Raw genomic sequence first — 12,425 nt, 5'->3', positions numbered from 1 at the left:
GCTGTGGCCGAACCCCGGCTTCCCAGCAGCCCCCGCGCCGTCTCCGTGGCGACCGCGTCAAACAACCACGCCTGAGGCTAGGAGCTTAAAACTGAGGCGTGAGGCCTGGCGTCGTTCGTCAGGGACCTGGAAAGGTAACTAAAGTGCAGCTCGGCAGCAGACCCTGCAACCCCCGGGCCCATTAACCCTCGGGGGAATAAGCTCCTAGCCCCACTATATACATTCGCCTGCTTTGCGAAAATTAAGCAAGTTGTTCTTTTACCTCGTGGTTAGAGTTTACCTCTCAGGTCAGATTTAGCAGAACCCGAAGTCAGGGCGGCTTCCTAATGTGGGCATATCCCACCCGCGACAACACTTGGGTTTTCCTTGACCTGCCTCAGCGGGATGGGTCGTTTTACTTGGGATGATTAGCACAATGTGGACATTTCTCCGCTTTCTCCAAGACCTCATCAGGCTGTCTTTCCTTTTCTGTCTGTGGACCACAGTTGGTTTTGTGGACCCTTGCTCTCCAAATGTTTACTGATACTGTGTGTTGGCTGTTAGTCAGTCAGGCACCAGGGATACAACGATAACATGTGTTCCCAGCACCCAAGGTCATCCCCTGCCCTAGTATCAGATCCAGGATGCAGTATACGGACATTCTGTGGTTATGGACAGGATTGAGAGTGAAGGAGCCGAGTCTGAGATTAGCTGGGGGCGGGGGATGCTTACACACTGTTGGGTTTCTCTCTCTATTACAAATAGAAGCTTCTGGCCCTCCGTCTTGTGTTCTGTCCTTCACTAAACTTCAATCTCTCCTCATTAAGGAGAATTATTATCTGAAAGGTTTTGGTTAGGCCACACATTTTCCCAAACAGCTTACTTTATCTAGAAATCACACTTTTATGTCAGTCAAATAGCAAACCTTTTAGATGCCTACTCTTTAGGTGCTGTAGATTTTTCCTAACATTTCTTTGCCCCCTCATCAACATATCCTCTTCACTGGGACTGGATTGCACAACAATTAGTACAGTATTTAAAGAAGACAATATTATAACTGGGTCTTATGTTTCTGTTCTGCAAATTTATTGTCCTGGTAAGTTTTGTGTTTTTTTTTTCTTGTTGCTTTGAAATTGTTGACTATGAAATACATAGTATTCAGTGTAAAATAATATTTTTATACAGATTTAAAATAAGCAAAATTTTCAGTAAAACATTTAACACTTGAATAAAGGTGTGGAATACCTTCTCATGAAACAGTTCTGCCATTCTTAACTGCCATACAGTTCATGGCTCCTTGAGGAGTTATGGTTTTACCTGTAATACATTTGTATTCAGCTACCTTTAAAACTCAGTTTTAAGTCTGAGTTGCATTTTGTTACTTTTAATTCTAGGAGATTACTCTACACCCAGTATAATAGAAATGGAATCAGATTTTGCTTAGGATGAAAGGAAGAAAAAACCACTCTGAATTAATATCCCTTCATATATCTAGTCTAATAAACTAAGCAGCTGTGATTTAAAAATGGAAAAAATGCAAGGGAAAGCAGAATATGTTAATTCACAGTTTAATCCCAATTTGCTTTGTTTGTAAGCCAAAGTAGACAGAAAGGACTGTCACAAGAAAGTGGATACCATATGTCCATTAAGAGAACACAGGGTCCTGTGTTTGGATTATATTTTAAGTTGATGGAGAGTATAAATATTTAACAGAAAATTATAAGACATGTACACATTTCAGCAGTCACTAAAAATTTGTAAGTCCAGGGAAGGCTTTCTTTCTATAAGAAAGTACCTTTTAGAGTTTGCAGTATTTTTACCCCACCAATACATGCGTGTGCATGCATGTGCATGGGCTCTCACACACACACACACACACTCACACTCACACTCACTAGCTGGTGGGATAACATAAGGTATGGGGCAGGTATCATTATCAAAAGCTTATACTTTTTTGTAGGAGTCTTATAGCTGCTTTGTGACGTGATCTGTGGATTTTACATATTTCCGGCATCAACCAACACTTCTCGTTTGACTCTTTGATCATCAGCTGGGAGGCCTGACTGTGTGTGTGTGAATGAACAAGCCGGTTTTAACATGCTTGGAACAATGCTGAGATTCCAAGAGACTACTAAGTGTGTGAGTGGATCCACAGCCATTTCCAAGTATCCAGCTACCTTGATTGCAAGAAGATATGTTCTGCAACAGAAACTTGGCAGTGGAAGTTTTGGAACTGTCTATCTGGTGTCAGATAAGAAAGCCAAACAGGGAGAGGAACTGTAAGTAATGCAATGTTCGAATCTGTGTGTAGCCACAGGCTAGGCTGATTTTAGATCATGGTGTCATATCTGCAAGAAACTAATAAACATAGAAAAGTTCCTTTCCTGGTTTCTCTTTAGATAGCTCCACCCCCATTTTCCTTGAAGTCACAGGGTTTTGCTCTAAAACAGGTATACTCCCAGCCCTAGATAAGATTGTAAAAAGCAGCAACAATACACATTTCAGATCCAAATAAAGTATTCAAGTGACCCAGAAAAGGTGAATAGAGTAAATTACATAAAAATAACTTTTTAAAGTATGCCACAGTTTCAATGGCGAAGTGTTTCCACTGACCTTGGTTGGGACTTCCTCAATTTGAAAAGCCAAATTCTTCAAGATGATGACTATTTTTAGGAATGCCTTAAAAGGAAAGCAAATAGTAATTCACATGCAAGGTAAATGGGCTACTGAGGGAAAGACTGTGTTTTCTTTTGTTTCTTTGAAGGGCTCTTCAGAAACTAGTCAGGAGCTAGAAATGTAAAACAAATAGATCTTCCTCATTCAAAATCACTTCACATTAACGGTACCCTTGCCACCTCTAATTTTGCTCAGACCCTATAAACTCTCACAGTAGGGGGGAATTCTTGATACCATTAGCTTCCTCCTCTCTTACAGTTAAGTGTCCATTTTAGATTAATCTGTTTTCTGTCTGTTGCAGTTAAAAGTTAGTTGGAACTGAGGTTAGGCTGGGGTGGTGGTCCGTTGGCCAAGCGTTTGTCATGCAAGCACAGGACCTGAGTGTGGTTGCTAGAACCCGTAAAACAAGCTAGGTGTGGTACCCTGTGCTTAGGATCTTCATGCTGGGAGTCAGAGACACATGGGTCCCTGTGACTAGAACCCTCATAAAACAAGCTAGGTGTGGTGGCCTGTGCTTAGGATCTTCATGCTGGGAGTCAGAGACACATGGTTCCCTGTGACTAGAACCCGTAAAACAAGCTAGGTGTGGTGGCCTGTGCTTAGGATCTTCATGCTGGGAGTCAGAGACACAAGGGTCCCTGTGACTAGAACCCTCATAAAACAAGCTAGGTGTGGTGGCCTGTGCTTAGGATCTTCATGCTGGGAGTCAGAGACACAAGGGTCCCTGTGACTAGAACCCTCATAAAACAAGCTAGGTGTGGTGGCCTGTGCTTAGGATCTTCATGCTGGGAGTCAGAGACACATGGGTCCCTGTGACTAGCTGACTGCCTGCCAAGCAAAACTGCCAAACCCCTGCCCCCCCCCCACCCGCAGAGGAAACAAAGGCCCCTGGAGGATCAAGTTTCTGTCCCAAAGTCTGTTTTCTTCAGCACCCACTGGCTCCTGTAAACCCCTTCCAGCTTTTTCCGCATTGGATATTCAAGTATGGCTTGAAAACCAGCATGACAAATTACCTTCTGTTTGCTATGTTGGAGGAATTATAAAAGTGTTACCAATGGTTTAATTTAAAGATCAACTTTTAAAATTGTCTCCGTGTAAAACATTTGATCGGGTTGTAGTTACCTAGAATTCAGAATTTTCATTAAGTTCCACATGAAGAGGTGTGAAATCTGGTGTTTTCCTGGGTTCTTAGAGCATGAGTTATGCTGTGTATTTGTTAATTTTCTTGATGCCAGGACAATACACCTACAAATCGACTTGAGAAAGGAAAGTTTGTTTGGACCCAGGAATCAAAGGAATGTACTCCATCAGGGTAAGGCTTGGCAGTGGAAGTGTGAAGTAACCGGTCACATTGTTCCCACAGTCGAGGAACATGATTGCTGGACTCAGCTCTCTCCCCACCATCTTTTTTTGGGTCCAGGACCCTAGTTCATCAAATGCTGCTGCCCACATTCGGGGCCAGTCTGCCCTCCTCAGTTAAACTTCTCTGGGTGCGCCTTCTCAGACATGCCCAGAGATACACCACCTAGGTACATTCTTAATTCAGTCAGGTTGACAGTACAGATTAAGCATCCCATGCTCTGTCTGAAAAGGACTTTCTCCTTCAGTCCTAAGGGTGGTCTTTTAGCCACACAGAGTGAATGCTAAAGTTCTGACAACTCCTAGATGGAATTATGTTCTAAAAAGAATATTCTAGTTCCTAAGTCTGCTTTATATTAATTTTCACAATGACCCCCCACCCCACCCCTGTACTGCTGGTTTATGAGCCTCTGGTTTATGAGCAGACTACCTCATCGGCACCCCTCACTGTCCTAAAATTTGGTTATTAGATAAGGTTTTGATCGCAAAGGTGAATGCTTGCGAAGATTTCTATAATGTTATGACTGCTGTTTCCTTAGCAGATCAAAGCAGAGCTCCCTAATACTAAATATTAAAGGAATTGATTTGAATATTCCCCTGGCCTGAACTGGGATGCATGACACTTGGAATACAGGTTTATGCAGTATACTCTTCTAGAGATAATGAACTTGACAAAATGGACCACAACTTCTGACACTTCCAACAAAGTCCTGCAGTTCATACTTTTGTCACTTGGGGGCACTACACCATCATTGACATTTTGTGTATACTGGGACCTTTAATTACAAAGTAAATGTAAATACCACATTCCTTTTAATTTTTATTGCTCTCCCTACTAGCTGTGGGATAAAAATAAAAACGGCAGGCATTATGCTTGATTAGTGCATATTTGGAGAGAGTTTTCCTTGGGCACAGATATTTAGCATTCTTTTTTTAGTTATTGCAGTAATAAGATCATTGAGCAGTGAATGAGAACGCTGTTTCTCCCATTATGACATTGCGCATCATGAAATTTAGAAATATATTTTGTAGAGTATTTTTCTTTCATAATTATAGACACTCTGGTCTAAAGGATGTAATTATGTTCTAAAAGAGTACTATAGTTCATAGTGTCTATATTTTCATTAAACTGCCAAAGCATTTTTAAAAGAATTCCAAGGACTTTTTGATATATAAAATTATGTGTATTTATGGGTTACCATGTGATATTTTGGTATATGTGTGCATTGTGTAATGTTTACATCAGGATAAACATATCTCTCTCCAAATATCATCTCTTTGTGGGGAGGACATTGAAATTCTCCTCATGAAATAGGACTTATCTCTCCTCTTTTCATCATCACCACTGGACTTTCCTAGTCCTCTCCTGTCTCTGCTAAGCACTCCTGGGCTCTCTTCTTTACTTCCATGAGGTAACTGTCTGGATTCCATGTTTGTGTGAAATTCCGTGGCGTTTGTCATTCTGTGTGGGACTTAGACTCCCTTCCAGTGCTGGCCATGGTGCTGTGATGCAGAGCTCATCCCTTTGGATGGAGTAGTGTTTCACTGTGTATGTGCCATCCATCCTTCACTTCACGATGCGTCAGTTGATGGATGCTCCATTTGACTCCATTTCTCCGTTATTGGGAATACCGTCACAATTACATGGGGATGCAGATGTCTCTTTGAACCAATTTCCCTCTGGTCTTGTGCTTATTGCTGGGGTTGCTGGATTACAGAATAGTTCTATTACTAATTTTCTGAAGAACTCCACATTCTTTTTCATAAAAGCTGTACTGATTTTACATTTCCACCTGCAGAGTATGTTCTTTTTCCCTCTATCTGTATCATCACTTGTTTTCTTCTGTGTTTTTTTGGTAATAGCCACATTAAAAATAATGAAGTAGTATCCTATTGTGGCTTTAAGTTACATTTTCCTGATAGTTAATGATGTCGAGTACTTTATCATGTGTCTGTTGATTAGCATGTGTTCTTTTGAGAAATGTCTCTATCTCCCATTGTATATGTCTATGGGGGGATGTGTGTACTATGTAAACACATACATATATGTGCAGTGCACATGCCTGGGCAGTCCATAGGCAACGATGACAGAGGAGGACATCAGGTGCCCTGTTTTATCTATTCACCTTGAGATGGGATTTCCTTGAGACAGAATCTCCATTTTAAACAATGATGTTTCACCATTATTTTTTGCTATCAAGTTTTTAAGTTTCTTATGAATTCTTATGAATTGACCCTTGAAGAGATGTAAAGGCAAACTCAAAAGATTTGGGTGGGCTAACATGTTACTTTGATTTAATACAATAAGCAGCATTTAATAGAAAAGAGATGTTAAGATGCTTTAGTTATCTTCCTTGTTGTGCAATAAAAGACCTCACAGAAGCAACTTAAGGATGAACCTCATGGTCCCAGAAAATGCAGGGCACGATGGTTAGAAAAGGATGACCAAGCTCATGGCAGTGGGGACATGTGGCAGGGACTCTTCACAGCTCCACAGATAAAGATTCAGAGGGCTCAACTTGCTTTCTCCTTCTTTTCTCATATTCAGTCCAACACCCTAGACTGTGGGATGGCATTGCCAGCATTCAGGGCAGATCCTCCTCTGCTAGTCCTCCCTCCCTACAAATGGCTGCCGCATACACATCCAGAGATGCTCACCTCTAATGCATCGCTGTTTCTTAATCTAATCAGGCTGGCAGTGAAGAGTAAGCCACAGATTTAACCTAACATGCATAGTTCAGCATTTTGTATGCTTGCAAGTTTATTTATGACACACTAAGAAATGGAGAAAACAGGTTCATATTGTAAGGAGTGAACTAAGACACCCCTCCTTTCTCTGTATGAGGTTTTACTGTTCATAAAAGGGCTATTTCTTCTCAAAGGAATAATAAAATGATGTTAGTATCTCAACACCACCAAATCCAATTTTAAGTAAATATTCTTTCACAAATGCATAGGTTTTATAATATCGTAAGTCAATTTTCTTTTTTAACATATTTTATTAATTATTTAAGAATTCCATGCAATGTATTTTGATCATATTCACCCACTTATTCCTTCCCTTCATTCCTCCCAGGTCCACAACCACCTTCTTACTCAACCCCTTTTTAAAACTTAACCCACCAAGAGTCCGGTTTCTGCTGCTCAGATATTCATGGATGTGGGGCACATCCACTGGAATGTGGTCCGCCTACCAGGGCTCAGCACATTTAAAAAAACGACTCTTCCTTCACTGGAAGCCATTAACTGTCAGTGGTCCCTCAGTTGGAGTGGGGGGCTTGTGAGCCTCCTCCTTGTGCTAGCATGTTGACTGGCTGGCTGGTTCTTGTGCAGGTCTTCTTCAGGAGACCACATCTGCTGTGAGTTCAGGACTGCAGCAGTCCTGTCCTATCTAGAAGACACTGTTCCACTCTGGGTCTCCTCAACTTCTGGATCTTCAAATCTTTACACCCCAACCTCCATGGTGGTCCCTGGGTCTTTGTCCAGGATGTGATATGAATGTCCCAATTGTAGCTGAGCATTCTGTTGACACTTATTCTCTGTACTTTGGCCAGTTGTGAGTTTCTGTGTTAACCATGGTTTGTTACACAAAGAATCTTCTCTGATGAGGTCTGAGTGCTGCACTATTCTATGAGTATGGAGATAAAAATTTAGAGGGAAGTTCCAGCCGTAGTTTATTGGTTAGGCTTCCAGTGCCAGGCATGAATTTTTTCATGTGGAGCGGGTCTTCAGTCCAGTCAAAAAGCAGTGTTAGTTTTAAAACTTGTGTGCCATGAGCAGATCTTGCCAGGTCTTTATTGTGTAGCTCACAATGTTCTCAGCTGTGTTAAGACTATTGTTGGAGTTTTCTCCACTAGTAAGTGATGGGGAAATCCTGTGTATATGTCAATAAAGCACTGTTGGCCAATAGGGAAGGAAGATAGGTGGGACTAGGAGTCCAGGAGGACTCTGGGTAGGAGAAACACAGAGAGACAAGATGTAACCGCCATAGGGGTAAGAAGCCCGGACCCTTTTCTCCGGTAAGAGAAATACTTAGATTAACAATTATGGAGTAAATACTTAAGTCAGAGCTAGCCAGTAAGAAACAAGCAAAGCCAACAGCTTCATAATTAATATAGCCTCCTGTGTGTTTATTTGGGACTGATGCGGCTCTGGAACCAGGCTGGCGGGAAGGCTTCTCTCTACAAGTAAGGAGCCTGCATAGCACTTCTGGGTACTTGGAAGCTAGCTATCAGAGAGGAAGCATCTCAGTCACTTCCAGCTCGATGTTTTTTCATGTTCTGTGGCCAAAGTGTGTTGTGTCTTCAGTGATATGGTTTTACCATCAAATCCTGTTGGATAGCCAAGAGCAGTGGCAATAGCCTGTATTGTTTTGGGGTCTCCAGAACACACCTGACCATAACTTCAAGGAAGGTTTCTCACACCTGGCACTGGGCTTTTTATTTGGCAACCTTTGATTATGGGGAGGAACATAGTAGTGTTATAGTAACTTCAATTAAATCTCTCTCTCTCTCTCTCTCTCTCTCACACACACACACACACACACACACACACCTGCATGAAATATATTTGAACCAATAAACTGCTACTATGGAAATCAGTGTTCAGTTCCTCAAAAATCAAGAAAAAAGCTACCATATCACCCAGTTATACCAGTCCTGGACATATAACTACAGGTGTCTATTTCCTTCTGTGGAGACACACTTGCATCCACTTTCATGCTTTCTCCATCCACCATAACTAGTATATAGATACAACCTGAGTGCCCATCAGCTGTTGAATGGACAATGAAAATGTAGTATCTATTTACAATGGAATTTTATTCGGCTGTGAAGAAAAATGAATTTGTGAAGTTTTTAGTTAAATGGACAGACCTGGGAAACATTGTGAAATAACCCAGCCCCAGAAAGAGAAACATCACATGTTCTCACTCATATCTTAGCATTAAATCTTTATATTTCCGTGTTTAACTTAGAATCCAGGACAGACACCATTGGTGAGTAGGGTAAACTTGAGTGAGATAGTATAACATAGGTGATATGAAGGGGGAAAGAGGAATAATGGAGAGGGAGATTTAAGTGGGGAAAGAAATGGGAAGGTAGGGCAGAGGACAGGGTGAGAGAGGAGATAATTAACAAGTCAGTTTGTTTCATCAACACAGTTGTGAGCTATTTAATAGCAAGAATCGTTGGCAAAGCCAGTATTTACATATTGCAGCCACTAATACTACTTAATGGATTTTTCCATCAGAATTATTTAATCTAACATGTGCATACTGTTTTTGAGTCATTCCAAGAAAGCATCAGTGAGTTTAGTGGCTCAGCTTTGAGCTTATTCCATATACCTTATTAAAGCTATCATTTTTATATTATGGCCAATTCTCTGCAGAGGGGATCTGTAAAGGAAGGCTGTGGTTGATGAGTGTGGTGAGCTAATTTAATAGTGGTTTATGGAGTGGAGAACTATGAAAGCAAGTTAGAGGGAACCCAGGATTTCTTTCCATATTGCCTTGCTAGATAACACAACAGTTTTCTTCAGTTTTATTTTATAGTCATCGTTTTTCAAAAACGTTAGTCTTGTCCTTTATGATAAATTATAATATGAAAATGCATTAAACTTGTCTTTAAAATCCTGACACTCTTGTAGTTTCATCTGTAGGTAATCTAGTAAGGCTATATTTGAACTTGGCTTCACTTTGGTCTTTGCCAGTTCCCTGCATGTAGAAGGCTCAGAACTGAGCTGTGGCCATCTTGCAATGTGGGTGGAGTGGAACCAGGAAGGAAAATGCAAAGTCAGAGAGTTATTTTCATTTATTTCAAGTATGGTAAAGAAGGCATTATTGTGTGGTAGATGACTTTCTTCAGCTACCCCCTGCATATCTCAGGTAGAAGAAACCCTGCATCTTCCCTCCTGCTTTCATAGACCAGAGATGGCTGGTGAACAAAATATTATAGGGTGATGTGACTATGACGCAGGGAATCCCTGGGTTTCTTTTTGCCTATGGCAGGAGGCCAGAGACGCTTGCTCCCGCTTGCTTTGGAGACGGTACTCAAGTATCCTTTTCTTTAAAAAACTTAATGCTACTGTTGTGAGAAGGAAAGCAAGTGTTTGTCTAGACACCACACTCCCATCACTATTGATAGTGTAAGAGTGTGTTAAATTCATATAGAGTAGTTAGATTTTCAGGCTTTAAATTCTTTATGACATTAGGTCTCTCAGTATGCTTGTTTTTTGAATTTTTGAGTAGGGATGCTAATGGTTCTGCCAACACTAAATATACCCCTGAAAGAAATTAGAAATAGTCAATTAGATATATGAAATCAGAGAGAGGCTGGGTGTATTGCTCAATCAATAAAATACTTGTCGTGCAATCATAAGAAACTAAGTTTGATTCCCCAAACTCCCTAAGTATGCTGAGCATGGTTGCTCCATGTAACCCCAGTGCTGGGGAGGCAGAGATAGGCAGATCCCTGGGGTACACTGGCCAATCAGCCTGGCCTAATTAAGTATCTTCAGGCTAAGGAGAGACCTTGTCTCAAAGGGGAATGGACAGTGTTGCTGAGAAAGATACCTGAGGTGGTTTTCTGGTCTTTACATATACATATGCATAAATGTGCATATGCACCTTACCATAAAAATAAACATAAGAACACGCACTCACACATGTATAAAAGTAAGTGTATGAAATGGGACTATATAAGCAGCCTCATTAAATAATCTTATTGGATGTACTAGTTCCTTCTTATTGTCTTGACACAAAAATTCAAAAAATGAAAGATTTGTGTGTCTATTATTTTAATTGTTATTTTGTCTCAGTAAATGAAATATTTTAAAACGAATGCAAAATACTCAAAAACAAAATCTTATAAATATAGTCTGGTTCATTTTTTTTCCCTCACCAAAAGAAGACTTAGTGAGAGAGCACATGTTCAATAGAGAATGTGAAAACAGGGCTGGATATATACAAGAGTGGTTGCTTACCACGTGCAAGGCCTTGGTTCAACCCACATTTCTGCACACAAACAAAAACTCAACAAAGGAGAAAAAAAAGATCAAGCTTGGTACTAATAGCTTCTTGGTTAGCTTTCCCTAAGATTGGCTTTTTCTATTTTGAGTGTTTTTTTTTTTAATTTAATTAGAAAGACACCTGCTTCATATGTCAATCCCAGCCCCCTCTCCCTCCCCTCCTCTCCCTCACCCACCAGCTTCTCATCCCATCTTCTCTCCTCTCCCCAGGAAGGGTGAGGCATTCCGTGGGGGATCCCCAAAGTCTATCATATCATCCAGGGCAGGGCCCAGGCCCTCCCCCATGTGTCCAGGCCCAGAGAGCATCTCTCCATGTGGAATGGGCTTCCAAAATCCATTTGTAAGACAGGGATAAATACTGATCCACTACCAGAGGCCTGATAGATTGCAGAGGCCTCCTCCCTGACATGCCATGCTGGCCTCTCAGCCATCAGTCTGGGGTCCATGAGCTCCTGCTTGTTCAGGCCAGCTGCTTCTGTGGGCTTCACCACCCGGTCTTGACCCCCTTACCCATAATTCCTCCTTCTCTGCAACTGGGTTCCAGGAGTTCAGTTCAGTGTTTAGCTGTGAGTGTCTGCCTCTGCTTCTGTCCAATGTTTATTTACATGGGAATTAAACATCACTGATAGCAAAATTCTGAAAGTGCCCTGTGTCCTCTACTTACTCTCCATTGCATAAATATTCTTACAGTATTAAAAATAAGCACTGAGTATTTTGTGACCTTTAAAATACTATGGAGTTGGGTATTTGATAGTCTACTAAGAACACAGTGACTTCTTGTTCCTCAGATGCCCTTTCAACCCCTGTTACCTAGCACTCACAAATATGAATAAAAAAACACTGTGAACCTTTGATGTGCTATAGAATACACTGAAAATTATATTTTTTTAGGTGTGAAAAACTCAGCTGCTAAAGTTTCAGCTGTTAAAAAGCAAACCCTGGAGGGCAAAGTTGAGTTCTATTGGTACAGTGAGTGGCTAACAGGCAGGAAGCCCTAGGTTCAAATCCTAGCACTGCATAAGCTGGATAGGTGGTATACACCTGTAATCCCAGCACTTGGGAGGTGGAGACAGGAATATGGGAGTTCCAGGTCATTCTCAGCTATATAATTAGTTTGAGATCAGTCATCTGGGATCTTGATACCCTGTCTCAGAAAAAAAAAAGTTAAATCCTGTGTATGAGGGAACCTTGGTGATAATGGATGTTCTGTTACCAGGACTCTGGAGATGGTACATGGGTGTGTATATCAATCACACTCTCTACCCACTTAATGTATGGGCCATGCACATATCTGTGATATGTTCTAGCTCTACCATGGTGATTGCCATCTGAAAATCAAACTCTGACACCTGAAAGCCTTCAAGAACGTCCAATTCATTAAATTC

The 12,425-nt window shown here is 41.2% G+C and overlaps 1 protein-coding gene across 9 annotated transcripts in view; it reads left to right on the top strand.

The window, feature by feature from the left end:
- The first annotated feature begins 3 nt into the window (after positions 1-3).
- The window catches only part of Nek11 (NIMA related kinase 11), a 216,641-nt gene continuing 204,219 nt past the window's right edge, over positions 4-12,425 (top strand). For 2 of the 9 annotated variants that reach the window (XM_040739901.1, XM_040739902.1), the window contains exons 1-2: positions 9-134; positions 1,940-2,258. In XM_040739901.1, coding sequence (XP_040595835.1) covers positions 2,077-2,258 — 182 coding nt within the window. In that variant the 5' untranslated portion in view covers positions 9-134; positions 1,940-2,076. Of the gene's footprint in view, positions 135-162; positions 1,076-1,939; positions 2,259-12,425 lie in introns of those variants that run through there. The other 7 variants (XM_040739897.1, XM_040739895.1, XM_040739903.1 and 4 more) reach the window with 7 other exon arrangements.

This window comes from Mesocricetus auratus, unplaced genomic scaffold (genome assembly GCF_017639785.1).
Source record: "Mesocricetus auratus isolate SY011 unplaced genomic scaffold, BCM_Maur_2.0 Super-Scaffold_100691, whole genome shotgun sequence".
In the NCBI taxonomy this organism is placed as follows: Eukaryota; Metazoa; Chordata; class Mammalia; order Rodentia; family Cricetidae; genus Mesocricetus; species Mesocricetus auratus.
Note: the sequence above shows the minus strand (reverse complement) of the source record. Positions and strands in the feature narration are given on the sequence as shown.